At 39.9% G+C, this 16,875-nt stretch overlaps 1 protein-coding gene across 2 annotated transcripts in view; it reads right to left on the reverse strand.

Annotated features, from left to right (window-relative positions):
- The window catches only part of LOC133372009 (myosin-16), an 86,440-nt gene that overhangs the window by 36,730 nt on the left and 32,835 nt on the right, over positions 1–16,875 (reverse strand). For both annotated transcript variants that reach the window (XM_061600174.1, XM_061600176.1), the window contains exons 18-25: positions 15,307–15,424; positions 13,506–13,626; positions 12,439–12,575; positions 11,722–11,803; positions 9,973–10,146; positions 2,456–2,683; positions 1,012–1,116; positions 503–589 (exon numbers count right to left, since the gene is read on the reverse strand). In XM_061600174.1, the coding sequence (XP_061456158.1) occupies positions 503–589; positions 1,012–1,116; positions 2,456–2,683; positions 9,973–10,146; positions 11,722–11,803; positions 12,439–12,575; positions 13,506–13,626; positions 15,307–15,424 (1,052 nt within the window). The remainder of the gene's footprint in view (positions 1–502; positions 590–1,011; positions 1,117–2,455; positions 2,684–9,972; positions 10,147–11,721; positions 11,804–12,438; positions 12,576–13,505; positions 13,627–15,306; positions 15,425–16,875) is intronic.

A 16,875-nucleotide genomic window follows, 5' to 3' on the forward strand; every position in this document is an offset into this window, starting at 1 on the left:
TACTATGTGGACATAGTGTGATGTACTGGTTAGAGTGTTGGACAAGGACCTAGAAACCAGGGTTCAAATCCTTACTCAACCATGAACCTCACTGGGTGACCTCACTGTCTCTCAGCCTGCTCTACCTCACAGGATTGTTGTGGGGATAAAAAGGGGAGAGGGAGAACAGCATACATCATTTTGAGCTCCTTAGAGGAAAGGTGGGATGCAAATGCAATAGTAAATAAATAAAAACAAGCATTTTCAGTGATCTTTGCCATCTGTCTATTTATCTATCGACAAGCCAATGCCCAACATTCCGTGCACACTCGTGTGACCAAAAGCAGAACCTAGGAAGATCTATGCAGATGAAGAAGGCGGGAATAATACAAGCAGGCTTGATCCTCAGTGGCTGGGGTTACTCAGGGGTTGGTGCAATAGTAGTGAAGAATCCCAAGGCATTATTTGCATGCAAAGAGACGTAACCCAATGGCTGTCAAAATGCCAACCAATCGATACTGACCTCGTGTATCTGAGTGCTAAGTTTACTGTTGTTTTTGGTGAGATGATTCACTTTGTCTTCCTCTGCTTGGAGGTCATCAAGAGTTTTCTAAGAAGAGACACATAAAAGAAACTTGTCATGGCCAAAGGAAATGAAAAGAAGCCAGGATGATTCATCTTCAAGATCGGGAGCAGTTAACCCCTGGCTTGAGGGGTTAACCCCTGTTCTGGCCCTCCAAGAATTTTTTTCTGGCCCCCAAACACCTCACTAGTTTGGGCAACAGTGGTAAAAAGAAAAAAAAGGTATCTACAATTCTCAGCACCCATAACAAACTACAGCTCCCAAGATTCTTTGGGGGAAGCCATGACTGTTTCAGTGGCATAAGAGTGTTTTGCTCATATGGCGTGGAGTTGACCGCGAGACAGTTTCATTCATAAGGACAGCCTATAAATATTCATAATTTTTTGGTTTTTATTTGACCTCATTTGAGTCACAAAGACAAGCCTACATCTAGGGCAGCTCTTTCTTACCTGGTGTAGTTCTTCCAGAGCCCGCTTCTCCTTCTGGAGTTTGGCAATAGAGTCATCCCGTGCTGAGAGGTCGCTGGTCAGAGTCCGCACTCGGTGATCCAAAGCCTGCAGAGGAGGAGGAGGAGGAGGAGGAGGAGGGAGATATATTAATGCAGGCACAACCATGATGGAGTTTGTTACCCATAGCCAAATATAGGACTAGGGCTCAAACAGAAGACGGAACCTGTAATTTTATCAGGCTCTCACAAGACTGAAACTCATATCCTCTGCATTGCGCCTCATCCAGACCATCTGTGCCCAGTCTCATGTTATACTTCATGGTGATCGTGCTCCCTTATGTCCAATTTCATAGACAATAATGTGAAAGTTAGGTCATGCTTATAGCAGAACTGTGGCAAAGATGAGATGTGTAAAATGGCAACAGGGAGATGATGTGCTGGGAGAAAACACCTGGAGAGGGTTCTGGGGAGGGGCAAGTGGTAAGTGGGGTCACAAAATGCAATCAGCAGACAGAGAAAAGTTAAGAATTCAACCACCCAACACTTTCCTGCAGCAAATATCACCCCTTCCCTCAACCTCTTTGCACATCAAGAGCAAAAGCACTAAAGCAGGGGAAGCCAATGCGCACCCTCCAGATGTTATTGGGCTACAACTCCCCTCAGCTAGTATAGCTAATGGACAGGGATGAGGGGAGTTGCGGTCCAACAACATCTGAAGTGCGCCAGGTTGGCTACCTTGCACAAAAGGAACAAACCTAGGAAACGGGTTTCTTCCAGGTCAGGCCATTAGTCCATCTAGCTCGACATTGTCTACAACAAGTATAGCCAAGGTAGTTATTGGCCACTAGGGATGGAAAGAACTGTCAATTTTAGTTCTCTCGGTTTCTCATTTCTCCAGCCTTAAATACAGTTCTCCACATTTCTGAAGCAATTTGAACTTTTTAAATTAAAATCCTCATGAAAATCCTTCAACATTTTAGTGCAATTTTTCCTAATCAGCTCATTTTTGTATGCAGTTTTAACTAATGTACACATTTTGCAAGCATTTTCTCCTATTATAACGCATTTGTGTGTTATTTTCACTAATATGTTCATTTTTGTGCACACTTTTACCTGATATATGCATTTTTGTGCACATTGTTTAGTTGGGGAACCGCATCAGAAAATTCAGAGAAGTGCAAATCTCAAAAGATGCCTGTGGTTTGGCTCTTACATTGTTTGGAAAGTCCAAATTCAATAGATTCGCCTTTAAATGTGAACTGAATCAAATGTCTCCTGGTCACTATTGACTACTGGCTGTCCTGACTGGGTTTGATGGAAATCAGAATCCAACAACAATTGGAAAGCCACAGATTCCCCATCCCTATCTTAAACAAAGAACAACCCAAGAGTTTGGACTTAGAGGGGATGTCCACAGTAGGTTTCCTCTTGGCAGAAAGATATACCTGTTTCTCTTTCTCTGTCTTGGCGAGGGTGGTTTCCAGCCCCTCCAGGTCCCGCTTGAGATCATTGAGCTCTCCCTCCAGCTTGCGCTTGTTGGCACCCAGGGACGCGGCTGCACTTTCTTCCTCTTCCAAGCGCTCTTTCATGTCTGAGATGTGGCTCTCCAGGTCCATCTTCGCCTTCATCATTTGGGTCAGGCGCTCCTCAGCGTCCATCAGATTCTCTTGCTCCTGAAAGGAAAAGGGTAAACAGTGAAGGATCAACCCTCCCCAGATGCTATGGCTGCTTCAGTCGCACTGCTTCAAACTATTTATTATAGAAGATCTTGCACATGTTCTGGGGAAAGCCTTAGTGACCAGTTGGAAGGATGTGCTTGGGCTGTGGACAAGGCATAGGAAACTTAAAGCCATGACTAGAAATGAAGAAGAATTGGGAGGGCACTCTAAGTCAGGGGTGAGGAACTGTTGACCCTCCAGATATTGCTGAAATACAACTCCTGTCATCCATGGCCATGTTAGCTAGAGCTGATGAAAGTTGTAGCATCGCAATTTCTGGAGGACCACAGGCTCCCCACTCCTGCTCTAAGTGCATTCCCAATCCTTCCTTTGAATCAAAAAGTCATCCATTTTTAATATTTGGTGCTATTTTCTGTTGCTAGGATCAGGCACACACATCTTCCTTTGAATCGCTGGCTTCAGTTAGGAATGCCGCAGAATTCCGACAAAAACAAAAATGGGAGCAGAAATTGCCAATGTTCATTTATTCATCCCATGTCCAGAATGGAAATCAAGCCAGCGAATACAATCAGTATTTGCTGCTGTTGTTGCTTTCAGTCCACAAACAGCACATAATTGATTATGGTTTCTCCCATTTGCACTGCATTTCCTTTGCACTGAAATGAATGGGGTGGAATAGCATAATGTCAATGCAACTTACATAATTAATTACGTAAAATCACACAATTTCGCCACAGCAGACAGTGAGATGAACAGCGTCTTTTTTGGTGGAAGTCGAAATGCAGCAGAACGGAAACCATACTGCACGTTATGAATACAGGGCAGAAAGGAAAACTATGCCCCCTTACACCCCTAATTTCAATTCAAGCAGGCGATCCAAAGGATCTTCCTCTGCAAGCGTGTTACTGGGGATCAACTGACATCAATATTAGAGTTCAACTAATAATGTTGAACATTCCAGCCAAGCTATAACGCTAAAGGAGAATGTAATACAAGGCTGGTTAGGGGAGAATCCCAAAGGCCAGACCGAGAGGCCTAGAGGGCTGCCTTTGGGCAAAACTGGGCCTGAACTGTTAGAATAAGCAAACTTGCATGTTTCCTTTAAGGGATATTTTGGGAAATATCCCATGTACCTATTTACCAGTGATGTAACTTCCTAAAGGGTGGGGTTACCTGGCTTCTCTTCCTCCTCCTTTGTCTGGGATTCTTGCATATTCTCCATTAAGCTTGAGGAGAGAGAAGCATCCACATGGCTTCTCTTCCAAGATGACCGTTATCATGGACTGAAACTTCTATTTTTCCAGCTAAGCTAGAGCCTATGTTTCCTGAACATATGAAAGGTCATGAGTAAACATTCTTTATCTTTTACTTAAGAAGATTGTATCTGTTATTATTTGTGTCTGAGGGAAAGGGTGGACTGGTTGAGTCTCATCCTGCTGCTTGCCTTTATATCTCTGCTAAGAAATAGGACCGCGAGACTTCCCGGAAGTGAGTGCTCAGCTGGTGACTGTCTCTGAGAGATCTCTGCCTCAGAGGAAGCTTTTTTCAGGTTAAAAGCCAGTTAAAAGGAAACTTTGACTGGCTTAAATGTTGTCCAAGGTATAGGAGAACCGATCAGATTCTCCACAAGACTTCGTTGAGCTGTCGGCGGCTGGAATTGATCAGGAAATTCCTGAGATAAGAAGGCATGCCGATCGGCTGAAGACGGAGTCAGGACTTCCATGCAAGCTGTACTGGGATAAAGCGAAGCATTTTTTTTCCTTCTAAAAAAAACATCCTTAACCAGCGAGCCTACTTCTGTCTAAATCTTATCATTTGGCTTAAATTACTACAATAAAAGGGATTTGTTTACGAATCAGCAACTGAGAAACCTGGGTGAGTCATACTTTTTCTCTTTTAAATATAATTAAGGAAGAAAGAAAATGTAAACAACTTATATATTTTTTTTTACGACAAAAAGCTGGCCTGAATTTGGAGCTTTAAAGTTTAAAAACGGATGAGAGGTAATTATTATTTGATGGAAATATATTTTGGACTATTTTTCTCCTTGGACTATTTTTTTTTGGACGAATCTGCTGTTTGTATATGTTACTAATCGCTTGGTGTTGGCTGTACTGGGAACCAGGATTGTTTTGCATTCTTGGACGTAGATAAGAACTGTGTTGTGCTGGCTGGACTATAATAACAGGCCTGGAATATTAACTCTTTTGTTGGTGGAGGAAAAAAAAAAAGAAATAGACTGCCTCTAGGTTTTGGAACAGTGGTTAATATCAGAAATTAAAGGCTTCTTTTGAAAATGACAACTAAAAAAGCAACTAGGGCCCAGGAGCGAAGAGGTTCTATTGACCCACAGGAAGGGGCTATACCCCCAGATATGTTTCAAAAAATAATGGAAGGGATTAATGCTATAAAACAGGAAATGAAAACTGAATTGATAGATATAAAAGACTATATTAAAACACAAGTGGATGAGATTAAAGGGACAATTGGGCAAATAAAGGAGGATGCAAAAAATACTAAAGAAAAGGTACAAATCTTGGAGAATAGAACAGATATATTAAATCTGGAATTAGAAAAAAACTTGGACTATTTGGCTGTGACTGAAATGAGAAATAAAGAGCATTGTTTGAGATTCCGTGCAATCCCTGAGGAAATAGGTGAAGACATCAGAGATAAAATTGTTAATGCTTTAGTAAAATTTCTGGATTTGAATGAAGATCGGATGGAATTTGAAATAGACAAAGTATATAGAATTAATTCCAGATATGCAACAATGAAAAAAATTCCAAGAGATGTGCTTGTTCATTTTATAAAAAAGACGACCAGAGATATGGTATTACAGCAACACTTTAAAAATACCTTTAAAATTGATGGTAAGGAAATACTGGTGATGAAAGAAATTCCTATTAGACTTCTACGTAAGAGAAAAGAATATGCTTTCCTTACAGAAAAACTTAAGCAATGCAAAATTCAATTTAGATGGGATGTTCCAGAAGGAGTGATCTTTACATTCAGACAACAGAAATATAGATTGAATACTGTTCAAAAAGCAAGGGACTTCTTGAGAAAAGCTTTAAAAGATATGGAAGAAGATAAACTCAAAGATATGGATATAATTCCTGGGAAACAAAGTCAACAAGGATACGCAGAGGAGGGGAAGGAAGATGATGGATTAAAAGGAGCATCAGGCACATTTTAAAATACACGCTTAAAGATGGATTACAAATATCTAACTTGGAATATAAATGGAGCCAACACGGCGCAGAAGAGAAAGAAAGTGTTTCATTATTTGAAAAAATTAAAATTGGATATAATTTGTTTACAAGAAACTCATATTAAGAAGAAAGATTCCAAATATTTGATTTGTAAAAATTTGGGTGAAGAATTTATTTCAGCTGGACCAAAAAAAAAAAATGGAGTTGTTCTTTACATTAACCCACAATTGCTTCCTAAATTGGTATTACTGGATGATAGTGGTAGATTTGTGGGGGTTGAAATTACTTTACAGGGTACAAACATTTTGATAGTGGGTATTTATGCTCCCAATGAAGATAAAACAAGGTTTTACACAGGACTTATGGAAAAATTGTCAGAGTTTTCATATGATCATTGGTGCGTCATGGGTGATTGGAATGGGGTAATCTCACCAAAAATTGATAGGCTTTCTGAAAAAAATATCAAAGAGACACAGGGTAAATTACCGAAGATTTGCTTTGAACTGATGGAACATTTAGAATTGGTGGATACCTGGAGATATATAAATGATAACGCAAAGGAATTTACTTATTTTTCAGAAAGACACAAAACATTCTCGAGGATTGATATGATTTGGATGTCTAAAATTTTAGCGAAGGATATTTTTAAAATGGATATATTACCAAAAACTTTTTCGGACCACAATCCTGTGATATTAACCTTAAAAAAAAAAAATCTTGGATTTAGATGGAGACTAAATGAATCTTTACTTCAGAATGACAAAGTAGTACAAGAATGTAAGAAGAAATTAAAAGAGTTTTTTGAACATAATTTACATAAAGGAACAAGTGAAAATATCGTTTGGGATACAAGTAAGGCATTTATGAGGGGATATTTTATTAAATGTAACTCTGAATTAAAAAAAAAGAAACAACAGAAAATGCAATTAATTTTGGAAGAAATAAAACAAAAAGAGGAAGAATTGAAAAAGAATCCAACTAAAGTTTCTATTGTAAATCAAATTAAAATGTTACAGAAACAAGTGTCAATGTTGACAGTTAGAGAAATTGAAAGGAAACTAAATTTTGCTAAACAAAGGACTTTTGAATTTGCAAATAAACCTGGGAAATGGTTAGCATATAAATTAAGAAAAGAACGTCAAAAAAATATTATTTTAAAGATACAAGAAGGAGATGAGACGCTGACAGATAATGTAAAAATCAAAAAGATTTTTCATCAATATTATTCAACATTGTACAAGTGTCAGGAAATTCCATCTGAAAAAATAGAAGAGTATATATCTAAACAGAATTTGCCTAAAATTACAGATTTTCAGAGACAAGCTATTAATGGCCCTATTACGTCAAGAGAGATATCTGAAGCTATAAACAAAATTAAATTAGGAAAGGCGCCAGGACCAGATGGGTTATCTGCAATGTATTATAAATGTTTGGAGGAAGAACTCTTGCTACCTTTACAGTCTACAATGAATTTTATTCTGCAAGAGGGAAAGATACCGGATAGTTGGAAAAATGCTAATATAACATTAATACCTAAAGAGGAGCAAGATTTAACTAAAACAAAAAATTATCGGCCAATATCTCTATTGAATAATGACTATAAAATTTTTACAATGATCTTGGCAGAAAGATTGAAAATAATATTGCAACAATTTATTCAGGAAGATCAATCAGGGTTTTTACCTAAAAGACAATTACGTGACAACGTCAGGAATGTCTTGAATGTGTTGGAATATTTAGAACAACGAAATGATAAACAAGCAGCTTTGATTTTTTTAGATGCTGAAAAAGCATTTGATAATTTGAATTGGAAATTTATGTTTCAGGTTTTGGAGCAAATGGATTTTGGAGACAATTTTATAAAATGGATTAGATCGATTTATACATCTCAGAAGGCCCAGATAATTGTTAACGGAGATTTAACGGATTCATGTGAAATACAAAAGGGTACAAGACAGGGATGTCCATTATCTCCCCTTTTATTTATTCTGGTCTTAGAAGTGCTGCTTAGAGATATAAGGCAAGATAAAAGGATTTCGGGATTAAAGATAAAAAAAGAAGAATATAAATTGAGAGCATTTGCTGATGATTTGATAATTGTACTAGAAAACCCTTTGGAAGGAATTCATATATTGATGGACAAATTAAAAGAATTTGGACCGTTAGCAGGATTTAAGATCAACAATCAAAAAACAAAGATGTTGGTGAAAAATTTAACTTTAAGGGAACAGAAAGAGTTAATGGACAAGACAGATTTTACAATAGAAAAAAAGTTGAAATATTTAGGTATCATTATGACAAATAAAAACTCAAAGTTGTTTCATAATAATTATGAAAAATTATGGACAGAGATCAAGAAAGACTTGCTAAGATGGGATAAACTACAACTGTCATTAATGGGTAGAATATCTGTGATAAAAATGAATGTATTACCGAGAATGATGTTTTTGTTTCAAACAATACCTGTAATATCCTCTGATTTACCTTTTAAACAATGGCAAAAAGATATCTCTAAATTTGTATGGCAAGGAAAAAAACCAAGAGTTAAATTTAAACTACTACAAGATGCCAAAGAAAGAGGAGGACTGGGATTACCAAATCTGAGACTTTATTTTGCTGCCTGCTGTTTAGTCTGGATAAAGGAATGGATTTTATTGAGGAATAAAAGACTATTGGATTTGGAGGGCCATAATTTGAAGTGGGGATGGCATGGATATCTATGGTATGACAAAGTAAAAGTAAATGTAGACTTTAACAATCATTTTATAAGACGTCCTCTGTTGAAAATATGGAATAGATACAAACCAAGGTTTTATTCGAAAATACCATTATGTGTCTCAAGTCAAGAAGCGTTTTATAGAAGAGAAATGACTGGAAAAGAGAAATGGTTAACTTATCAAGAACTATTAGAAAATGTACATGGAGAATATACAATGAAAGAGAGAGAACAACTGACAAAGGAAGGATATAGTTTTCAATGGTTTGCCTATTTACAATTGTTAGAAAGATATAACATGGACAAGAAAATGTATGGGTTTGAAATAAGTAAATCTGATTTTGAAATAGGATTGTGTACAAATGATGAAAATATAATTGCGAAAATGTATAAACTCTTATTGAAAATGGATATGGAGGAAGAACAAGTAAAAGAGTGTATGGTAAAGTGGGCAAAAAATTTTGGTCATAACATACAAATGGATCAATGGGAAAATATGTGGAAAAAAGGTTTGAAATTTACACTATGCTATAATCTTAAAGAAAATTTTTATAAAATGATGTACCGTTGGTACATGACTCCAGAAAAGTTGTCAAAAATGTATAGTAATGTTTCTAATGTTTGTTGGAAATGTAAACAACAAGAAGGATCATTTTATCATATGTGGTGGTTATGTAAAAAGGCAAAATCATTTTGGGCACAGATAGGTAGGAAGATGCAAAAAATTCTAAAGATAAATATTCAGTCAAAACCAGAATTTTTTTTATTGGGTTTTATGGATAAACAAATAAAAAAGAAATATGGAAGAATAATATTATATATGATTACGGCAGCAAGATTATTATATGCACAAAAGTGGAAAATGGAATCAATACCAACAATGGAAGAATGGCTATTGAAATTAATGGATTTAGTAGAAATGGACAAATTGATTGTTTACTTAGAGAAAAATCGACAGATACATTTCTTAAGGAATGGAAGCCTCTCTTAGACTTTTTGTTGAAAGATCAAAATAAAATGATGATACTGGGATTTGACGATTAATTAAGACAGCCTACGGAGAAAAGGGATTCTGTATGTATACATTAAGGGACAGGTTTGATGTATATTATATACTTATAGCTGATCTGCGACAAATCGGAAGTCAACTATTTTATTTTTATTTTTTGTTGATGTATTGCTATGTTTTTTTGACTTTGTTTTGTTTGTCTTTTGAAAAATTTGAATAAAAATTATTAAAAAAAAAAAAGAAATAGGACCGCGAAACTATTCCTATTTCACACATATTTTTAAAATACCAAACGTGAACCCCTCCCCCCCCCGCTGCCCTGGAATGTGTTCTGGTGACTCACAGCCTGCAGCTGGATGGTCAAGTCATTCTTCTCTTGGCTGAGGGTATTTGTCTTTTCTTCCAGCTCTTTGACACGATCCATCAATTCCTGAGTCTTTGCCATGGCATTCCTCAGCTCCTCCTCCTTCACTTTCATTTCCTCCTCTTGTCGGGCCACATTCAGCAGGGGCTTGACCTACGGGAAGGGAACCCAAGTCACAAACTGAGCAACAGGGGTGGATGTTCCCTGTAAGTGTCACCATTCAGAATGCAGCTTGGGACTCAAACGCCGGAAGGATTGCCCTCCCTGTTATCACCCTTTTCGACATTGCATTGCTTGAAGATGTTCATGACACTGTGATGCCGGAAAAGGCCTGCCCAGTCTATGGAATTCACTCCCCTTGGAAGCACGCTGGGCACCGGCACTTTCTTCTGCTTCAGCACCAGGTAAAGGCCCATTTGTTTTCCTCAGGCATTTGTACGATGCTAATGTTTATATGTGGAACAATTAAGGCCCCCTCCAGATTGGTGTTATTTTGCAGGTCTATTCTGCAACATGTCATAGGTACAATAAAAGTGCATTAGTGGTGGCTTTATACTGGACCATCCACACTTCCACCTTATTAGTTGTTTTGCAATACTTCCACACCATATATGTTCCTTTCCTCTGGAGGCTCACCAAAGAGTGAGGCTGAGCATTTTCAGAAAGGAAGTTATTTGGGGGCAGGGAACAGAGTAGATTATTAAAGTTGTTTTCATATGACTAGCCTTTCTGGATTTAACAATTCCCCTCTCCAAATCTATGGGATTTAATAAGCCATAAAAATGAAAGACAGAGAGAAAAAAAGGGGGCAGTGGCAAATATAAAGGGGGGGAGAGAAAAGAGGCAAGTCTGAAAGTCTACTGAAAAATGTAGCGAAATTTAATAACAATGTAAATAGCTCAAATGTGCAGCCACAAAAAATTAACATATGGAGTTATTGAGAGAGGTTGCGTAACTATAACGATGGGGAACCCATGGAAAGATGTTGCTGGACCAACTCCTAACATCCTTGGCTGTTGGCCATGCTGACTGGGGCTGACAGGAGATGGCGTCCAACAACATTCAGAAGGCCATACAAGTCTCTGCCTTCCTAGGACAACTCAGCAAATTGAATTATTGGATCCAGACTTGCTCTTCCTCAAATAATAAAGCTCCTTCCCTTTGCAGAATGGTCTTTGATCCAGCAGTGGCTCCTGCCAATGGAAGGCAGCAAATTCCTCCTCTAGCTGCATCACCTCCCACACTGTTCCGCAGAATCTCCCAATCCTCTGGAGCAGATTTGAGGGATTCAAAGGGGGGAATTTAGGGGCAAAAAAAGCCACCCCTCTCCAACTTCAACCAGCGGGAGCACCCCTTGTGCAGAGTTTTGGTCATGGAGTCTTTGCGTCCAAGCCATTCGGAGCTTTTTAAATTGGGTTTTAATTATGGTACAATGCTTTGGAGTCTCTTTGCCAAAAAAGAACAGACACTTTTTTTTACAAATTGAAATAAACAAATTTCCCACTTTATGTGGCTCAAAGTTTGTCCTCTAATTCTGACCTTTTTTTCAGGACATCCCTTTCAGTGGGAAACCGTGCCTGCCTGTTGCCTTGCTAATGATTCACTGAAACTCACAAGGGAGTTCTTATCATTAAATAAATGAGCTTTTCAAAATTTCACTGATAACGAAGACAGCTCCTCCCCCTGAATCTGCAAGGCTGAGCTGTGGGCCACTTTCCATTTCCTCACCTTGTTATACAGCTTCCACCAACCCCAGTATCGCATCTGCAAGAACTTGCGGATATTCCTCTGGATAAGTATCAGGCCCAGCCTATAACCAAAAGGAGAAACAGGTTGGAGAGTCTACCATCTGGAGGGCCGCAGGATCCCCCTTCCCTTTATTTAAACCAGGGGTGAAGAATTGCATTCATTCAGCAGGCCAGATCCTTAACTCTCCTCACCCACCCACCTACTGCAGGTCAACGTTGACAGGTAATGACTTCAAAAGTGCTCCCTCTCCATGCCCATCAGCAATGAGAATGAGCTCCTTTGAAGATGCCCTCTCAGTGCTAATTGGCTGATTGAGGCTGACAGCGCACCTGCAGAGGGGCTGCTCACAGGACGCATCAGCTGATTGATGGAACTTTGTAGTGTAGCAGATCCCAGCCCCTACTTTCCCTGCTCCACACCTGGCATCATATATCACATCAGGCACGAGGCAGGTGGGTGAAGCTTGGGGAAAACAAGCTCATGGGCCTAATTAGGACCCCTGACAGGGCTAATTCGGCCTGTGGGTGGGAGGTTCCCCACCCCTTGATTTAAACTGTGAGGCTTCCTGGCTCACTGAGACTCTTCATTGGTACCACATTGAACTGTACCAGTCTGGTCCAGCTCTCCAAGCAGCAAGGATTTCTTTCCTTCTTAAAAGGAGTGAAGAGCTGATGCAGAGGGTGGGGGAATGGATACCTTCTCTCCAGCATCTTTTTAAATTCGACCCTCATCAGGTAGCCACGGGAACGGCACTGCAGCATGGTCAGGATCTTTGCCAAACGCTCGTCTCGCATGTCTTCCAGCTTGGCTAAGACTCCAGCACGGAAGAACACCTTGGAAAGCAGGGAACCATGTGCCCAGTGTCAGTACATTGACAGAGCAATGTTCAGTCAGCAAGCTCTATTGTCATACAATTCTTGAAGGATGAGGGGCCCTCTTATGCATAAAGTCATGGAGGAAAGATGTTTAAAAGGCTACTAGGAATGGGAAATTTCAGTTTCTCTCAGTTTCTCATTTTCCCAATCTTAAATTCAATTCTCCACATTGACACATCACTTTGCGATCTATTTATTTTTATAAAAGTCCTCATGAAAATTCATCACCGTTTTAGTGTGAACTTCTCTTACTGTTCACATTTTGTCTAATTTTTGCAGATCATATTTTCCCCTGATAGAATACATTTGTGTACGTTCTTTTCACAAATATATGCAGTTGTCTGCACGCTTTACTCTAGTATATGCATTTTTATACACATTACTTAGCTGGAGAACTGCATTGCAAAATCTGGAGAAGTGCACATTTTGATGGACCACTGGCTTTTGGTTTGCTTATAGTTTCAGCAAGTGTGGATTAGGTAGATTCGCCTTTAAATGCAAACAGAATCGGATTTCTCTCCCATTCCTCATGGCTACTAGTCATTATGACTATATACAACCCCCAGATTTAGGCTCCACCACTACACATTTAAAACAGTACTATACCACTTTAAACAGTAATGGTTTCCCCAAAGAATCTGAGTAACTGTGGCTTGTGAAGGGTGCTGAGAGTTGTTAAGAGACTCAGTTCCCATCACAGAGCTACAATTCCCAGAGTAGTTTAACAATAAATCCCTCTTCCCAGAGAACTCTGGGAACTGTAGCTCTGTGAATAGGGGAATTGGGGTCTGTGCCTTGAACTGAGCCCATGAATCAAGGTACCCTTCTGACATAAAAAAACGGCGACTCTCGATTGGAACAATAAGGCCAAACCAAAGCATATAATACCTTTGTATGCCCAATCTTGTACTCATTCTCTCCCAGGTCAAGAGATCCCAGCAGAAGTTCTGAGGCTTTCTTGTTGTCCACAAATCCCTGAGGGATGACATTGGGGTTCAACACCTGGTACCTGACATGAGAAAGACACAAGTGAGCATTGGGAGACTTTTAAGAGCCACGATCCACTGGCTGGTGGGCCACAGAGCAGCTATGCAAAGAGAGGAGAGGATAGTGCTTCACCCCTTTCTCAGCTAGAGCCTGAGGAGAATTTTGTTCGGTCTACATTTTTAAGTGAATCCATCTCAGGCCTCATTTGCACTATGCATTTAAAGCAATATCATACCACTTCAAACAGTCATGGCTTCCCCTAAAGAATCTTGGGAACTGTAGCTTGTGAAGGGTGCTGAGATTTGTTAGGGGACCCTCTATTCCCCTCACAGAGCTACTACTCCGAGTTTCCTGGAAAGAGGGAATGATTGTTAAACTAGGAATTATAGCAAAGTTCAGTTTTCAGTTCGTTGAGCAATGAGATATTTGGTGGTGTACATGAACAGGCCCTTAAAGTAGGGAAGTTCTAGAATTCCTCCCAATTCAGATTTGGTACCAAATGTTCCATTAATTTGCTTATTCTCTATCATTGTGGATTAGATTTTTATGTAGCGATCTTGCAGAGCTATATTCGAACATAATTTTTTTTCAAATAAATTCCTCTAAATTTTCTATATCAAGATCGATAATTTTATTGACCAGTACTAGCTCTCCTCTGTTCTTCCCTGGTTAGGCCTCATCTTGAGTACTGCATCCAGTTCTGGATACCACAGTTTAAGAAGGATAATCACAAACTGGAACAGGTTCAGAGGAGGGCAATGAGGATTATCAGGGGACTGGAAACAAAGCCCTATGAGGAGAGACTGAAAGAACTGGGTATGTTTAGCCTGGAGAAGAGAAGACTGGGGAGAGATATGATAGCATTCTTCAAGTACTTGAAAGGTTGCCACACAGAAGAAGGCCAGGATCTCTTCTCTATCGTCCCAGAGTGCAGGACACAGAAAATGGCTCAAGTTACAGAAAGCCAGATTTCGGCTGAACATCAAGAAAAACTTCCTAACTGTTAGAGCAGCACAACAATGGAAGCAATGACCTAGGGAGGTGGTGGGCTCTCCAACCCTGGAGGCATTCAAGAGAAAGCTGGACAGCCACCTCTCAGCTATTGTTTAAGTTGGATTCCTGCATTGAGCAGGGGGTTGAATTCAATGGTCTTATAAACTTTCCAACTCTACTGTTGTATGATTCTATGATATTAATATCAATATTTTTTGCAAGAGAAAAAAAACAGATTGGTAAAAGCAGCAGATAGCGGACAAAGAATAAACACAAACACAAATTAATACTAGCCCTGTTGGGTTGACAGAATGCTTTTGAACCGGCACTGGCCAACAGATCTCATCCCTACCTTAAAGTGAGGAACTAAAGAATTACATCAAGAATGTTGCGAACTGATGTACAGATGCACCCATAGAAATCTTCCTATTAGTGGCAGAGAATTCAGAAGTGGTGATACCACTTCCTCATTAGTCAACGAGGATATCAGCCTGCCAGCAATCCCTAATACTCATTCTTTGAGACCTCAAGGCAGGGGTTAGAGAACCCATAGCCCTCTAGACATTGTTAGACTCAAACTCCCATCAGCCCCAGCCATCATGGCCGATGGCCAGGGAAGATAGGAACTGTAGTCCAGCAACCTCTGGAGAGCCACAGATTCTCTGTCCCTACTCTAAGACATGGAAAAGATTATGATAATGACATTTACCTTTGTTTAAACTCAGGGTACTGTAATCTGTTGGGGAAGCCTTTCCTGCAAATACGGATACCTTCTAGGACACCATTACAGGCCAACTGATGCAAGATCAAATGGGCATCCGCCACTCCTGCAAAGTCAAAGAACAACAAACATCATTTCCATATCACACACTGCAAGAGTGAAAACAACTGCAGGACAAGCACTTGATCTTGACACAGACACACAGAGACTGATTCAATCAGGTCTGGATTTATTTTATTTATTTATTTATTTGTTTGTTTCATTTTTAAACCGCCCATAGCAAGTGGCTCTCTGGGCGGTGTACAAAAAGATTAAAATACAGAATATCACAATAAAATCAACCTACCAACAGTAAACATAAACAGCAAACAAAAAAAGATTTAAAATTATAACATTAAACGCTTAAAATGCCTGGGAGCATAGCCAGGTCTTAACCTGGCGCCGAAAAGATAGAAGCTAAGATCCCACCTTAAAAGTCACAGAATAGGTTCCCAAGCAAACTTTGAAGTGCCGGATGGAAGGAGTCTTGAATCAAAGCCTCCAGAAGCTCTGGAAGCCTTACTTCCTGTGCCATAGTATGCTGACCACTCAGCAAACCAGGCTCCATGGATCAAGGCAGGCATGGGGAACTTTTGGCTCTCCAGATGTTGCGGAACTGCAACTCCCACCATCCCTGACCACTGGACATGCTTGCTGGGGCTGATGAGCAGCATTTGGAGCACCAAAGGTTCCCCACCCCTAGATCAAGGTGCTGTCTAGGCTGGAGGTCTAGGTTGGAGTTCTAACCTGAATACAGTCAGCTGACCCCCACAAGCCATTTGGAATATACCAGGCCATATGAAACTCTTTCATTTAAGTCCACTCATCTGTCTCTGAGCAACTCATCTCACTGAGTAGCCATGCAGATTGCCCTTCCCTCTTCATCTAGAACCTGACCGCCATGCCCCACTAGCCTGCCTTCATTTACATTATCTGTCTCTGGGTCTTTTGATTCTTATTTGCTTGCATCAGAAGCAGACCTTCAGCAGCAACCTGCCTCACAGCACAGCCAAGGCCTGACACAAACAGAACCTCCTGCTGCAATTTAATTAGGGGGAATCTCCCCCATCCCATATGAACGAAGACTGTTCCATCCTATTGTCTGCTTTTTTAAGATTCCCTGAAAGTCAAGAGCAGGACAATCATTTCCTAACCATAAACAATGGTCAGGTTGTAATATTTATAAGATTAATAACATATAATTGTAGCACTTGAATCAAATGAGGTGATCAGAGTGCAGTCTTTGCCCAGTTTTTGTTGGAGAGATTTCAGTTGATGTGGAGAAGGGCTGTAGCTCAGTGGTATAGCCTCTGCCTTGCATGCAGAAGGTCCCAGGTTCGATCCCCACCATCTCCAGGTAGGGCTGGAAATGCCCCGTCGGAAACTCTGGAGAGCTGCTGCCTCTAAGTGTGGACAATACTGAGTGAGATGGACCAATGGTCTGACTCAGTATGAGGCAGCTTCCTGTGTGGCTCAACAACATGGACAAGGTGCATGGTCACGTTTGCGCAGCTACTT

Source organism: Rhineura floridana, chromosome 17, assembly GCF_030035675.1.
Source record: "Rhineura floridana isolate rRhiFlo1 chromosome 17, rRhiFlo1.hap2, whole genome shotgun sequence".
In the NCBI taxonomy this organism is placed as follows: domain Eukaryota; kingdom Metazoa; phylum Chordata; class Lepidosauria; order Squamata; family Rhineuridae; genus Rhineura; species Rhineura floridana.